The 17,360-nt window shown below is 41.9% G+C and overlaps 1 protein-coding gene across 2 annotated transcripts in view; it reads left to right on the top strand.

Moving 5' to 3' along the window:
* Positions 1 to 8,377: 8,377 nt before the first annotated feature.
* The window catches only part of ssh2a (slingshot protein phosphatase 2a), a 33,916-nt gene continuing 24,933 nt past the window's right edge, over positions 8,378 to 17,360 (top strand). The window contains exons 1-2 of one of the 2 annotated variants that reach the window (XM_054793788.1): positions 8,378 to 8,547; positions 13,999 to 14,042. In XM_054793788.1, the coding sequence (XP_054649763.1) occupies positions 8,485 to 8,547; positions 13,999 to 14,042 (107 nt within the window). In that variant the 5' untranslated portion in view covers positions 8,378 to 8,484. Of the gene's footprint in view, positions 8,548 to 13,059; positions 13,235 to 13,998; positions 14,043 to 17,360 lie in introns of those variants that run through there. The other variant, XM_054793789.1, reaches the window with a different exon arrangement.

Here is a 17,360-nt window from a genome sequence, read left to right on the forward strand (position 1 = left end):
TATAAAGTGTCTCGCTATGAAAATGGCTAAAAATGCTATTATGCTAATGTTATCATGCTGACAGCATAATAGAATAATAGTGGTAAGTGTGTATACTATTTAAAATAAAAAAATAACATTAGAGCAAATTGGGGCATCTTAAATAGTATTATAAGGAACAGCACTAAGAAAGCAAACTACCCTCACTACTTTATGGCTGGAAACACTAATAAGGATGATATGAATGAGGCAGTTGAAATGTTCAACAACTATTTTGGAAATATTGGACCAAAACTGGAAGAAGAAATTCCAAAACTCTGGACGAGGGAGGAATGGAATGAAACCACAGATAGGAATCCCAGTTCCATGTTTCTCACTGATGGAACTAAAAAGGAAATCACCGACATTGTCAAAAATGTTAAAGCAAAACCATCTACTGATTGTAACGGAATCGAAATGGAAACAATTAAAAGGGTCACCAATGAGATTGTAGAACCGTTAACATGTATTAGTAACTTATCATTTCAGACTGGAAACAAAATGAAGATAGCTAAAGTGGTTCCAATTTTCAAAAATGGAGGCAAAACTCAATTTACAAATTACCGACAAGTTTCCTTATTTTACCCCAATTTTCTAAAATTATCGAGAAGCTGTTTAATAACAGGTTGGACAAATGTATTAATAAGAATGAATTACTAGCAGGTCGTCCATACGGATACAAAGCTAACATTTCAACTTCTATGGCACTGATTGAAATCTTATTTCTATTTCTAATCTAACTTATTGTGTGGAGATTTTGGGCAATAATTATTAGAAAAGCTATCTTCACTCACTCAATGGTCGCAGGTAATTAGTTTTGGGAAAAGGCACGTTTGGAGGAAATTTAGGATTTTGATCACGCCCAAATTGAATCAGTTCCTCCATATCCCATTTCCGACAGTTCCTGAAAACGTCGTCCAAAGTCCATTCAGAACTTTTCAAGTTATTTTGAACACAAGCAGACCTCACCTAATAACATAGTTTGCACAGTGCGAATTGAACATATTCTGTTACAACTGGTTGTTATACCGACCACACTGGTTTCATATTGTTTCATTTTTTAAAGATATTTTCATTTATCTACATCTCTGACTATGAAAAAAAGTCATAAAAATAGCACTCATATAAAATAGGAGGTAAAGCTGCAGCATCTAATGAACTCTGATTACTAGCCTTTGCAACGATAACGCCATATTGTCGATTTCATTTTATTGCAATGAAACTGCACACTGTAAATAGCTTTGATATGCACATGCAGAGATGTACAGTATTCATTTAGCTATTTGTTATTACCGTATTTAGCAGTGATGGAGAACTGCACTGCATCGTGTTGAGACTTTAAAACACCGTATTTCGGTTAACTAGACAAGAGAGGCAAATGATTCGAAACGGCAATGCGGTTCCACAGCACCGTAAATGATCCTATTTTCCCTGTGTCACTCATTAGATGATTATTATTGACGCTATCGTGAACCTCAGATTTGACAAAGTGCTGATGGTAACACACCGGAGCCCACAGCGTGCTTCGTGTGCGCATCGTGTCGCATGCGTGCGAGTCAATACCGCATCACCAGTGAATAATCCCCCCTGGTGACACCGGCACTCGGCGCCATCAGCAAACATCCCCACAAAAAACAAACATAGGAGTGTTTATTTTGGCGATCTTTTGTTTTGTGTCGTTTTTCTTGGCTTTAATTTAAACTCAAAAGCCTTTTTGCATCAAGTAGATCCACACACACACTTTTTTGTGCGCGCCGCTCGTGTATGTGTGCGCTTTATTGTGGCAATTTCCTCTGAGCTCCCTGCTCCTGACTGACAGACACATCCTGTGTTCCCAGGCCCGGCTAATCGCCGCAGATCTATATTAAACAGCGGAGAGCAGCCGGCGTATCCCTCCACCCCGTACCTGTCATCTCAGCATCTCCCTGCCAGCCTGGCCCACTATCAGGCGTCTGTCAAGACCTCCGCTTCATTTCATCTCTGCATATCACACTCTTTTTCCGTCTTCATGTCGGAGAGCCCTTCTCACTTCTCCGCACTGTCAAAACCCCGAGCAGCTGACTTGGACTTGTCTCTCTCTCCACAGAACAGCCCGGTTTGACCGATCCATCACCTCCCCCTTTTTTTTTTTTTTTGCCAGACTCCTCCGAGTTCTCCTTTTGACAGGGCAGGACAGAACCCCCTGGCATTTACCTCTCCAACTTGCTCCGTCGCTCCTCTCAGGCGCTCTCCTTTTTTTTTCCACAAGCGAGGCACTCTCCTGATGCTCCGATACCAGCGCTGCCTCTGAAGAACAGGAAATGAAAGTCTTTTCCCTCCGCCTGCAGTCGGTTGGTTCAGTCCTTTATCATACAGGAACACTGAATCCCTGCAACGGCTGTCTTTCACTCCTCTAATGAACTCATTTTGCAAGAAGGGAGAATACCATCTTATCTTTGCAGAGAAGGCCTTCTGTGACACGTACACTTCTTGGTTCATATCACATATAAACAGAGTCCCTTAATGCTTAGTCTTCTCATTACAGGTCAAGGAAGAACATACAGTATCTTTAATAGTGATTCATTGCCTTCAATATGGCTTTTTTATGTGCTTTTCTGAATGAAGTTCCATCCTAGCAAAGCATAAAGTCACATCCACAAGTAGCGTATTACTCTACATCGGGGGTCCCCAAAAGGCCTTCATCTCGTCGCCCAAATAACGTAAACCGTCCTGTCTAACCAGAGAAGGGCTCGCTCATGCAGTGCTCCCTCCGCTCTGCAGGGGGCAACAGCGAGGCGAACGCGTCACAATGAAGCAGCGGTCGAAGAAGACGGCTCGTATTTAAGCAGAAACGCTCGCGACAAGAAAGTAGACACTCGACTGGACGCCAAAATAACAGAGGTGTGAACTAGAGTGACGCGACTTGGACTCGAGTCAAACTCGAGTGACAGTTTTGGTGACTTTGGACTCGACTTGTCAACATCAAAGCAACACGACTTGGACTTTGACGTCAATGACTCGGGACGTGACTCGGAATTCGGTCTGGCGTCTTGAGACTTTTGGTGAGTGTGTTGGGTGACACGCGTCCCCATTCGAAGTAGTCCACTAACGCCATCGTTCTCGTGTCATTTCCAGCAAGAAAGCACATTTTCCCACAGAATCTGCTTTGCTTATGACTTGTAAGGACCCAAAAACTTCAAGCGCTTTCATATGAATAAAATAGTGTTGCCTCGCTGCATCGCGGCTCATCTTTCGCGGACTCGCTGTTTCACTGATTTTTTTGTGCAATTATAGTGTTGTTGTTGTTGTTTTTTTTACAGCATATTAAGTTACAGGCCTGGCCCTTTAAGAGGAATTGCATTGTGGGAAGTTGAGTGTCGTAGTTCTCTGCTCTGTCTCTTGTCTCTTTTTTCTCTCTCTTCTGTCTGCACCGCCCATTGTCTTCTGCGTCCTGACTGGCTGCAGACCATCAATCAATCTCCTTCGTGCCGTCTCCTGCTGTGGTCATGGCAACCAAACTAGCTAACCGTGTGAGCTGCTTGCTAACTGCCAATACTGTACACAACAGAAGAAACAAAAGAAGCTAACTATGGAAAGTACGCAATATGTTTAAACAAGGATACAAAAAAGCTACAGCCGAATGACACCGGGAATGCTAGGCACGGTCAGAGGAGCGAAATACATGTGAGTCAATTATAATTAATAATAATTCATAATAATTTCTTGTCTTCAATCTAGTAGGTTGATTATTCAAATTAAAGAAGAGAGAAATGGGAGAAAATGTTAATGCCTGTCTGAGAAAAGTGTATAAAGTGTATGGTGATCTGCCTTAAAACATATATCATTGTAAAAAAGTTGGCGACTTCGCAGACTTCACTTATTGCAGGCTATTTTGGGAACCTATCTCCCGTGATAAAGGAGGGAACACTGTGTAATAAAACTTTATATATAGCGTATATATACACAGTATAGCAAAGTTACAAAGTGCTTTACAGGTTAAAAACAACACGAGCATTCAAATCACAAAAATAAAGTGCAAAACCATGTCGATAAATAAGAACAAACAACAAAGGAACTTTAGACCAATCCAGTAAAAGTAGATCTTTAAAAATGAGTTTTTAGACATGATTTTAAAGACGGCGCAAAGTCGGCTTAACTGACCTCCTCGGGCAGGTTATTCCAGAGAGTCGGGGCTCTAATACTCAAAGCCCGATCATCTTTGGTCCTGAGCTTAGACTGAGGGACAACCAGCATGGCCTTGGTCGTTCTGGACCACAAGTCACTCCATACGCTCTATTGTTTTCTGGTTCTACCGTATCTAACTTACTGTGCGCTGAAATGGGGAAATAACTCTAAAAGTACACTTCACTCACTAACTGTACCACCAAAAAGGTCAGTTCCTAAAGTCATCCACCCGTCCATCCATTTTCTTCCGCTTAGCCGGGTCCGGGTTGCAGGGGCAACAGTCTCAGTAGAGAAGCCCAGACTTCCTGGTCCCCGGCCACCTCTTCCAGTTCCACCGGGAGGATGCCAAGGCCAGTTGTGATATATAATCCCTCCAGCGTGTCCTACGTCTGCCTCGGGGCCTTCTCATGCCCGAACACCACACCGGGGAGGTGTCCGGGAGGCATCCGGACTAGATACCTGAGCCACCTCAGTTGGCTCCTCTCCATGTGAAGGAGCAGCAGCTCGACTCTGAGCCTACTCAGGGAGTTACCTCCCATTGTAACACATCGTTATATTGCTTTATCATTTTCTGACGTTATTTCAGAAGTGTAGCAGGAAGTGATCAAGTGTATTATTAATTGATGTTGTAATCTACACTGGTCACTAGGTGTCCATAAAGTTACTGTAACGTTCGGTCAGACACACAAGCAACAGACTTGATCTTCGGAACAACAGGCTTTTATTGCAGGTTTGAATTATTTCACAACAGGCACAATAATCCCTACCGTTGCAGCCGTAACCCACACCAAGTTAAACCTCGGAACCTCTGACATTACTTCCTGTCCGCCCCTCATTCAGCTCCCCCAACACCAGAACACATTTACAGCAACACACACTAGTATGAGTTGTATTTGTACCTTAAATGTCTGATTTTCTCTTATTATGACGACCGTATTGGATAATACGAGTGTAAAGGTGACTATAGGGCTGTTATTTCATGTCTAGAGGGTTCTAAATGTTAAAATCCGTATTTAGAAGGTCGTAAACAGGTTTTTAATGCGAAAATATTCAGTTTATATAAATAAAGAATCCTACTTTGCGGAAGTTCACGTTTCCCGGTCGGGTCTGGAGCCAATTACCCGCGATAAATGAGGGATTACGGTATTTGTGAACAATTTAACAATACTTAATGCTACAATATAAGACAATGTAACAACATTAACTAAGTTAAAAGTTAATAGTGCAGAATAACTCAACAAACTACAAGAATTTGGCTCCCAATAGTGAAATCCCAGTATGTGAATAATACAGAAATATAACACCCTCAATATCAATACTAGCAATATTTTCATCCATCCGCCCACCCTAAGCTCACAAATAAACACATCAAATACAAATATGAGGCAGTAAAGCAGCTCCAACTTCATTTACTACTACCTTTGCAGTGCCTTTGCTGTGCTTTTACCCTCAAGTCCCTCAGCTAACGCAGGCAAAGAGAGGCTTGCGTTCAATAGACGTTGCGGTCTAGAAATGATTCCAATGGACTCGCGTCTCCCCCTGTTGGCACAAAAAAATCCTGACGCTGCATTGGTACAAGCCTGTTCTGACCATCACTCACCACTGGGGAGGACTGAAGCTCCACAAAGAGACGAGGGGAGGGTGCGACTTTGGCAACGCGGTGTTCCTTCATTGCATTAAACCTCCTGGGATGCAGAACAATTAAAGTTGCATTTTGGTTTGCATTAAATAATTGCGTAAGGTCAAAACAATATGGCACAATATTGTTTTTGTTGGTCAGAAAATGTGTTTGATTTTGTATGCAATGTTCTTTGTTCCTCGTGCCATCTTTTGTACTGTTTTGATGTTATGACGTCATGAAACAAACCATGTCAACCACTTCATAGCTCTACTGGCTTATAGGCTTTTCATGTTAGAGTTGCACAGTCAAAAGAAATTCTTCAAAATCGTCACTTGAGCTTGAACTTTTCCGGGTTTGGCATTTTATAAAAGTCACGCCACACTTTTTTAGTCACAGAATGAATGATACCGCAAGAAGCGTTTTTTCTTCTTGGTTACATGCATGCATTTCTGCGAGTTGATGCATTTGCTGGATCAAAACCATCCTCTCGTCCCACACTTCATTGCCCATACCGGTTTGAGTCGATACTGATATTGGCAGCAGCTCTTCCCTCAAACTAATGCCATGAATGTCAATGATGATGATGTCAATGAACACATTATGCTTCTTTTACTGTGGTGCCACTGGATGCATTTCCCAAATAAACACTAAAGACGTAATCATTGAAAAAATCTTAACCAACAGCCAACTTTACAAGTTTGTATTCTAAAGAAAGGATGTGAAACACTCGTCCATTACAGAGGACAAAAATGCATTACTGGGTCTGAGGAGGAAATTAGTTATTCCTGCAGAAACTGCCTTCTCTGACAAATTCTGTTTTTTTTTTTTTTAAACGCTAGTTATGTTCCTCCTGTGCACAAACACACTCTCCCTCTGACACACACATTAATCTGATTCAATTTAATTACAAGGAGGATTGTCTTTCGTCTCATTCTGTGGTGACACTATAAAGTCACAAAGTAGAATCCCCCTCTCCGCTTTAATCCTAATCTTGTTTTCCACGGCACACTTTCATGCTCCACCAGCGCTTTCTTTGAGGCATCCTGTGTGAGCAGAGATCTACCGGCCTTTACCTTCGTTTGGCCGGTCATTTGTCTGCCAAAGTGTCATCGTAATGTGGCTCTCACGTGGTTTGCACAGTGAGCCATGAAGCACGAAGGCGTTATAAAAGTGCACGTGATGATGCACACATGTGGGAAGGGGAGACATATCATCAATCACTTTGCCGCTCCTCTTCCAAGCGTGTTTATCTCTCCTTTTTAGGTTCATTTGAGTCCATTTTTTACCGTTTTCCTATTTATAGAGACCATTGCACCTGGTGTGACCACACCAGACACAAATTATGTTCATGTTTGTTTATTATTATTTTTTAATTCATTACATAATGGATAAAAAAAGGAATGGAGCGAGGCTGGAGGATAGGGAAGGCGAGAGGAGGAAGGGGAGGCAATGACCCAGATAATGCGATGAAATCAATCACCCTCTGCTTCTTCTTCTTCTTCTTTGAGCGTCTGTGTATTGTGTATTTACAATCTAAAGAACAGCGTTTTTTCAATGTTTGTTTTTTTTTACTCCACAATTTGTATGTGCTATATCAATATTGAAAACACAAACGCACGTTATAACACCTGCTTTCACACCCCCTCACCCGAAGGTCATGTCCCGGGAGAATGCATGGGGTCTGGTGGGTCATCTCCTGCTGCAGTTATAGCAGATATGACCTCACTGATGCATAATTCATGAGTCTGTATGTCATCTAATAACATCAGCCCCCACTCACACACTTGCACACACACGGTGTAACCATATGGGTGTAAAAGACCCTCTTCCCCCCCTCATCATCACGTTCATTCCAACGTCACTGATTAGGGCGGAGACACTTCTGCATATATATAAGTTTTCAGCAGATCGCTTTTACGCCCTTTTGACAGCCGGTCACTTCAGCGCATGCGCACAACACCAGCCGCTGAGCCCCGAAGTGTCAAGTTAGCTGGAGCTGAGGAAGGCAGCGGATAAGTCGTTTTTCAAAATTAAGAATTAATTAAATTTTGTCCCTCAATTTGCCCCTCAGTTACTCTTCTCGAATTAATTACTGTATTGTACCAAATGCTGTATTAACTATGTATTGTGGGTCTATTCAATGTGAGAATTTTCGATTAAATTCATGGACTACGCGCACCAGGCCAATCTTTGTTTGGGCCCACTTTACATCTGAAGTCACGTTTGGCTAGTAAGAGCTCTCTGATCCATGCTCGAGTTGAGCATACTCGACTGAAGGATATGGATCAGGGCACGGCACGGTTGCACACACGCGACCAGCCAAGTCATGCAAGTTCTTAGCCGACACATTTCATAATGTCACAGAAAATTAATTTAGACAGGAAATTCCTTGAAATTATATTTATATTTATTTATTTATTCTATGACATGACAAAATAATAACACGATTGCTGCCCAATTACTTTTTATGGACCGCAGTAGTTAAGGGCAACCATATTTTATTTTGAAATAAGGAAACCCGGATGTCGCTAATAAAACCGCTGAACTTGACTATACCGGGGAAACAGTAGCTCCCAGACTTGCCCTCGAGAGCTCGTTGTAGTTTCTGTTCTTATTAGAATGTCCGCTATTCCGGTTTTTCACACTTTTAGGTGACCGAGGTGTGAGCAGGTGGAGGTAGGATGGCGCTGGTCACCGTCCAGCGGTCACCGACACCGAGCACTACCTCCAGCCCCTGTGTATCGGTGAGTATCGGTCAACTGTTTTGACATCTGCCCCCTTTTTTATGCTGACTGTGCACGTGTGAGCCCAACTTTGCGGTTTGCTAGGTTAGTTATGTCCACACTCAGTGTTAAAATGACCATTTTAAAATCACCATTTTACTGTAAACGCATAGTAATTTAGCTATGTTATTGCGAACTTACTTCCTAAAGTTTTAAAGGTACAGAAGTGAATTCCTGTCATGTAAGCATCTCTTCTGCTACATTGACCTTTGTTAAGGCGACTTAGCAAGAGTGACAGTGAGGAGCAAGGAGCTGCCCTGAAAGCAGGTTAGTGTGACAAGCCTGTCAGACCCTTCGTGGGTGGGCTTATCTTTTATTCCACGCCTCCAACATGCTGACACACTGTGAGACTGGCTGCCATAGATAAAATTGCCATGTAAGCCTCCGTGGGCAATGTTGGCCAAGTCTGGAAGGACACTGGATGTGAGTTGGGGCTGCAGAGTTTGGTCTCTGGGCTGAGTGGGGACAATCATAGACAAGAGACGTTATCATCTAGAACCGGACCCTCCAGGATTTCACGATGCTTTGGCCGATCGTGTCATTTTCGCCAATCAAATTTGGACCTGAGCAGAGCTCAAACATGCACGTCAATTGTCTAACCAATCAAATGTGTCCCTGCATCGCCCACCCACGTTCTCATTCTTTTGGTTATATTGACAGCGATGTCAATGTGTGATGATCATCTCTCATCATCTCTTACTTGCCAACTAAAATCCCTGTTATAGTTTTTGCTCAATGGTTCTCACGGTCTTGTTCCCAATGAAAGCGGGGGTAAACTACGTGCAATGTGTTGGAATATGAATGAAAGTTTACGATCGTCAAGTAAAACATACACGGAGAATGTCTGAAACTTGTGGACAACAGGTCAGACAGGGCACAACATAGTTGTTTTGCAAACTATGCACGTATTTGTGTTGTGTTGAATTGGTCACGGGTATAATGGCAGCAGTAGGAAAACACACTGTAGGTAACTGCTGGTTAAGACATGTACGGAAATACACTAAGCCTAAAGATACACTTTATGAATTAAGAATACGGTCGTCCCTCGTTTATTGATGCTAATTGGTTTCAGACCCAACCGTGATAAGTGAATTTACGCAAAGTAGGATTCAGTATTAATAAACGGAATATTTTAATATTTAGAGCATAAAAAACCTGTTTATGACTTTCTAAATATGTTTTTGTTACCATTATTAGAGCCCTGTAGACATGAAATAACACGCCTATGGTCACCTTTATACTCCTATTGTGCATTGTGCAACTGCCATGCGCAGGCTACGGGTTCACTGCAGGGACATGAGACGGCCGCTGCGTTAAGCATAGCATGCTACCGAGCTAACTAGTTAGCCTCCAATTTATTTATGAAAGTAATAAGCCAAAAACGTACCACTTCCATACGGAATGGGAGCAGAACTTTTTTTTTTTCACTCTATTAGGCCTGTCACGATAATCAATAAATCAATTAACTGCACGGTGTACTCGTATTATTGTGCTGTATACCGAGTCCATGCAGTGTTAAGGTAATGTAATGTTCATCAATGTAACATTACTGACGCCCAGTGACCGGAATACTGCATATGACTATTCTGCCAATACTTTTTGACTAACAATAGGCCATAGTCGACCACAAAACAGCAATCATTAGTTAATTAATTAATTCATTTGTGAAAAACCGCGATAGAGTAAGGGAGCGATGTTCGAACCGCAAAGTGGCGAGGGACGACTGTATATTGAATTATATTGATGACCTTAATAGGCGTACTGTATGTGCATATACACTACCTCAAGGTTTATATTGCTGTAAGTGTTCAAAAATCTGCTCGGCACTCGAGTTTAATTTGCAAATAAAGCATATTATGTTTAATTTGTAGAAATCCTGTGCTTTATGGCGTTGAAGTTACATAAAACACTTAAACCACTGATAACAGAGAATTACAAGCTGATGCAGACTTTAAATTGCTCATAGGTATGAATGTGAGTGTGAGTGGTTTTCTCGCTATGTGCTCTGCGATTGGCTGGCGACCAGTCCAGGGTGTACTCTGCCTCTCGCCCAAAGTCAGCTGGGATAGGCTCCAGCATACCTCCGCGAACCAAGTGAGGACACAGTGGCATAAAAAATGGATGAATGAACAAGCTGATGCAATGTTATTGGAAAAAAAAGCCTCAAAAACACCACAATTTTTGCTGTAAGTTGCGAACCCAGGCATTTTTGTCCACATAAATCACCCAAAAATTGAGCGACATCCTGGAGGGACTAATTAACAGAGATTATATTGATTTTTATGCCCTATAATTGACCGGTGATCAGTGCAAGCCGTTACTGTGACTCTCATCCAAAATGAAGCCTTCCTCAACAATTCTCTTAACAGTAAAACATAACGGGATCTGAGCCAAATCTCCTCACATTTAAATTCACAAACCATCTGCAATTAAATAAAGTAACTCCAGCCTAGGATTCTTGAGCATTCAATAGTCCCAAAGCTGAAAACACTCACTGAGAGTGCACTGGACTTCCACTGATGTGAGGTTTACCACACATCCCCTTCACCGGCCTGGGGAACTTCACTCCAGCCATTTCTGACCGGTCTTTGTCGTTGCAGTATTTACATTAGCCGGTATATGCAAACTCCGAAATGATATCATATGAAAAAATACAAAACAATAAGCTGATAAATACTGCGCCAAGGAGTTCAGTGCTCAAAGGGTAAAGCAGCACGTCAGCATATCGCCCACATGATCCTTGCCTTCACCTTTAGTCCTGCTTTTGCAGTGCTTGGGCACTGAATATGTCTTCCAAATTATTGACCCACCCAGCTCACATTACTTGCGTTCTGCACAGCAGGGAGCGGCCACCCCTGTGTGCAGTAATCTGCCTAGCAGCTCACTGAATTTCCCTCTTCTCATTGGCTATGAGGCCACTCCCTAGACATGCACGCAGTGGGGGTAACCATAGAGATGAGGTTGTGCATCACACCCTATTGCTTACCACGTTGTAGATATTCCTATGTACTGTAGTGTGTATCATGTAAAACAGAACAGGCTATTGGAGGGCCTGCATATCACTCGCGTCAGTGGTGGGATATTGGAAAGGTGTTTGTTTTTGAGACCTGCCGAGTGAAGCATTTTGTCAGGCAGTGTGTGCGTGTGCATGTGGCCTTATTTTTCTTAAAGGGAGGCAGTGATGATGCTGATGCAGAGAGCATCACTCGGGCTGGCAGCTGATCACATCTGTGCTATTGAACCAGAGACCACTGGATGAAAATTTCATCCTCAAAGCCAACTTCCCCTCCTTTTGCTCTTCCCTATATCTTCCACCGGTATCATTTAACAGTATGCTATTGCAGCCTAAATACCGCCCTTTGCCATCCCACTGTAGTTTGGCCGCTGTGTCCATCAGGACAGATTGATGCCAAAGAGAAAGTTCCTGAGTTTTCGAAGGGATTAGTAAAGGGATTAAAATGTTTGTGTATGTTGTGGACTGGTTGCAGTGGTGGGGGAGGATGATTGCATTTTTTTGGGGCGGGGAATGGCGAGCACGGACAGTCTATTTGAGCTTTATGCCCTCAGCCTATTCCGAGCAGAGTGCCTGATGTCAACGATGAAGTCCAATTTTTGCTTTTGAAGCACAGTGGAACCTCGTTTTTTTGTGATTTAACTTAACGGTCCGTATAAAGCCGAATCGTACGAAAACTGAAAAAAATGTACCCTTTAGGAAAGAAACAATGGGGAAAAATTGTACAATGTAGGAAAAGTTCCAGACACCGAAAAAAAAAAATCACTTTTAATATTGGACATTTATAGCTTTAATGTAGAAAACAAATGGAAATTCATATAAATGATGGATGAAAGGGCTAAATGAACATTTGAAGTCACTTCTACCTTGATTGAAGCCTCTTGTTTACAAAGATGGCGATAAGTTAGTGGTGCAGAAGGAGAGAGCAACACAGACAACACACAGTTGGACTCACACAGTGTGTTAATAACTCAACTACAAACTGAGTCACCAACGCGTGGGATTCTTTAGTGGTGTTTACACTTGCATGCTTTTTGCCTCGGCATTGTTCCATAATTTGCCGTGGCGATGCGTGTCATTTATTTATGGCATGCCTGAAAAGCGCAAAGACTAGTTTGCGCACTGTTTGCGTTCTGTTTACGCATAAATTACACACTTGGCATGCAATTCATGACCGAAAATGGGGCGCATTGGCATGAAATGACCACACTCCCGCACGACTTATTTACACCTTGTCAAGTACTGTGTACGTCTAGTGCACGACAGCAGTACGCGCATTGCCACCACCACTGAAGCAGTTGTGGGATTATTTGGTGCTGCTGTGTTCCGCCTGACGCCACACAACAGCAGGGATCACTCCTACCTTAATTCCTATATTTGCAAGTGATCTACAAGATGTTGAACTCCAGACAAGAAGCTCTCATTGCAGAAAAGTCAGGTAAGTCTATATTATCTCGTAGCAGCAGAAAGAGCAGGAAGGAGGCAAACTAGGAAAAAGAAGACATGGACAGCATGGGAGAGGGAATTGCTGACTAGAAGACATTGCTTTGGACATTCTGATTGGTTATTAACAGAAATTCACGAGGAAGAGGCTACAGAAATTACATGAGAACTCCCCCCGACTTGCTCCAAGAGGTGAGAGAACAGTTAAGCCATTCATGTGAATGAGAAATGCTTTGATACGCACCGCCATTGTTTAGGCGTAGGTTGTGGTGCATTCACGTTCATGTGTGCCACAAATTTTGACCATTTCAACATTTTCTTTGCGCACTGATGTGCAGCCCTACACAGTTACACAGACGTCACACCTGTTTATGACCAATTTACTCATGGGCACACAAAATTGTGTACCCCTGGGGGGACAAAATGCATGCAAGTGTAAACAAGGCTTTTGTTTGGCTACTCGAGTTTGCACAGTTATACGCGGGAAAACTGACTACTTTGTTTAACCTTCTCATTTGAGTTTGGGAAATAAATGAGCTTCACAGGATGCCATAGTATTTTGTAAACTAAGTATCACAAGATTTGCTGTGTGTGTGTGTGTGTGTGTGTGTGTGTGTGTGTGTGTGTGTGTGTGTGTGTGTGTGATCCAAGATGAATGAAAAAACAAGCAATGCTTGGAGTAGTCCGTCGAATTCGTTATTAATACCACAAGATTCAACGTGCCAGAGAACTAAACGTTTGCCACGAGCAATATTGTATGATGACCAAAACAATGTACAATTACTGGGGCAACATTTTTTTTTGTCAAAAACTGAATCAAATACCAAGGTTCCATTGTACGGTTAATTGAGTCTGCCTCAGAATGTGATACAAACAGCCATTCTAGTCTGCGTGAGACACTTTGTTCTCCTATAGCTGCTGATGTGCTAATGATGTCCTTCTGGTTACTTCTCTAGGAGTCAGGCAGTGGTGAGGATGACTGTCGCTCCCAGCCCAGAAGGTGAGACCACATTCTGTTTAGTCTCACACGCTCACGTCATTCTGCTGTTATCCATTCTTCTCTGGAGGCTGCAGGTTGTGGTTTAGGCCACTAGGGGGAGATTGCATATCAATGTTCTGACAGTTGCAACTGCACTTTAATTCTAGTATGATATGAATGAGGTTCTTTGGAGTTCTCCCAACTTTAATCACAAAACGTCTTGTATAATGCCACCGTGCTGCCCCAATAAACATAATAATAATAATAATTAATAATAATAAATAAATGCTGGCTTTTATGGAGATTATTACGCAAGCTTGTGGAATTATAAAAACACTTCTATATGTGACACTATTCAATTCTTAACTGAATATATGTAAAAACTTCAACTTCATTGACAAATGACAAAAGTGACATTTAACATTGTTAATTGTCACACAAGTGTAAAAAGAAGTGTAGTTATTGTAAAATGTAAAGTTGACCAAACATTCATGACACCGTGCATCGTGAATCCGGACAAAAGTATTGGCACAGCTGGGGTCGGACTGCTTTGAATGACAATCCGCTTTCTTTACACATTTTCCAATGTGTATTTTTATTGTTCTTATTCTAAGTTCTGCTCGGAACACCCATTGTCACAGAGAAGCCAGCAAAGATCAAAAGGGAAAGTAAGCAGAAGTCTTGCAAGATATGTTGACATCACACGTGATGTCATGTGTGACGGAAGTCCATCTTTTGAAATTTGTCACAAGAAAAAGTACACATGCCCTGAGTCCGTGCTTTGGTCTGATGAAAAGAGGTTGTGCGCAACATGTAACATGGTGACATTTGTTTCACATACATCTTCAGAGATTCCACAATAGTTATCTTTTTAGCTCATTCAAAAACCCCAGTTTCTTTTCTCCACCATAACAACTTTAATACTACAGCTATGATATACAAAAGAAAGTGTGTGCCTTTAAGGTCTATTAACACAGCAGTTGCTACGATATGAAGCCTCTCATAATAGACAAATGATGTCTTTGTGAGCATTGTCGTCAGTGTTTGATCCTGATTTCGTAGGTTTGGGCTTAATGCGCACGATAGTTGTGGTAGAAAGGATAAATGGCTCTTTAAAGTTTGTATCTGCTGCATGTATCCGGATATTAACAACTCATTCTTTGCTTGGTGTGGTTGTGCAGTTGAGTAACAGTGGGGAGCCACTGGCCTGGACAGAACATGAACAGACAATAGGTGGGAGAAAGTCAAACATAGAGGCTCACATTGTGTGCACATTGTGTCTATGGAAATGGCAGCACACGGCCACGAAACGGAGCCCGCATATATTTTAGTTTTACGTCATAATATCCATCACACTTCCATACAACAAATGACTGGTATTGACCGCGTAACTAGTTCATTGTCATCCTGAGAGAAAAGAAAATAAATTTATTTTATTGATAAGTGTTGTCAGGGCATTCAATCGATCGCAACTGGACTGTTCAGGTTGTCTTAGAAAGGTAATGACCTGGATGAATGAGAATATTGACAGGCACATTGATGAGGGATAAAATATGGCAGGAGGAGGATCACTTTGTTAGCTGGTACTACCTGTTGAATTGTTTGTGAGTTTTCATCTTTTCAGGAGGCTGTAGATGTCTTGTACACTTTTCAAACAACTTAAGACCTTTGTTAGCGATCCCACACACATTACATAAATGTCATCTGCGTCATTTCCCTATTCTTCTTCACACCCTGGCGTGAACTCCAGTAGAGGTTCCTTCTCAGATATCATTCATGCGTGTTTTGGACTCTTTCATACCCTCGTGAGCCTCGTAAGTCCTCTATGACCTTGCCTGGTGAAATGTCAGGTTATGAAAATATTATGTGCAAGCGCACTGAATGAGTCATTGTATTGATTTTGGTTCACTAAAATATAGCTACAGTTGTTGGAGTTACATTTTCAGTGCGGATGTTTTGTGTGACCAAGTAACTGTCATACTTTGTTTTGTGCAATGCAAAACAGAATCGAGCATAACTAAAAAACACACTGGCCTCTGAACGGGCTGCAGTCATTTGGGTGTGGCGGTCAAAGTCTTCAAAGCTACGCTCATTTGCACACTGGGCTTATTATTACACTGCACAAACTTAAACAAAGCTATTATATTTGTGAGGTCATTCTTAACAGCATGTTGAAGCCAGTTAGTCACAGCATGGAACATTTGAACTGTCTCTGAGTAGAAACAGAGGGTATATTTTTTCAATATCCAACTTAAACTTGTCTTGCAAATAAACTATATCGATGCAAAAAGCTCACCAAATATTATTATATACATCTACTGTAAATAATGTCTTTATTTTTAAACATGCAACACAGTCTCAATCTGCTGGAAGCAGAGAGGACGCTTGCACGTTGAGTAAGTTCATTCAAAAATAAATAGATTGTCATTGCAGTTTGCTCTGGAAGAAGTTGATTCCAGGGTCACTTATGCTAGAAAAAATGTACACAAATGTATGAACACACATTTCTGAAACATAGTGACATCATGCCTATGAACCTTCAACACCCCCCAATAATGGCTGAAAGGACGCATGGTCCACATTATCTGTTAGGTAATACATGAGAACAGCGGCAGCTGGTGAAATTATACCCACTCACATGCATGCTGTACATATTCCCAACAGCGTCATTATTGTCTTCTTTCAACATTTGGTTCACATCTTGCCATTTGTTCATTGCTACACACACTAACGTGGGGTGCAGCCAGCACCCCGTTACATAAGACAATTAAGTTTGTGCTCCCCACCCTGCATATGGATCCAACTAGAAGTAAAGGCAAGTGTGTTATGAAGAGGTCACTCAAACTCAGAGTGGGTCATATTTCTTTGCATCTTTTCTCCATCACTAAGTCTATGTATAACTCTTATCTGCACCACACACGCCATTAAAGTACGTAAAATGACATTCAACTACACGGCGGAAAAAATTCAGTATCATTTTCCCAATCATTTAAACAGCTGGAACACTGGCAAAACTGATGAATGTTGGTTATTGAACAAAAGGGCTGCTTCTCTGCAGGGATATCATGTGACGTGAAACGGCTGGGACAAGAATGATACATCTGTTTCAAAAGCCTGACCCGCAAGGTTTTTATTCACAAAGCAAGAGAAGTGAGAAGTGAGCCAAACAGACTAACTAGGCAATGTTGTTATGGATGATTTTGCATTTCCCCAAGATTGCTAATGTATTTAATGAGGAGGGTCAAGGGTTGCTGGGTGGTAGAGTGGTCCAGTGGTTGTCCCAACAATCCTTGCTAGTTCTATCGTCAGTCCTCCTGTGACCACGTTGAAGTATCCTTG

The sequence above is a fragment of the Dunckerocampus dactyliophorus genome, chromosome 12 (assembly GCF_027744805.1).
Source record: "Dunckerocampus dactyliophorus isolate RoL2022-P2 chromosome 12, RoL_Ddac_1.1, whole genome shotgun sequence".
Taxonomy (NCBI): domain Eukaryota; kingdom Metazoa; phylum Chordata; class Actinopteri; order Syngnathiformes; family Syngnathidae; genus Dunckerocampus; species Dunckerocampus dactyliophorus.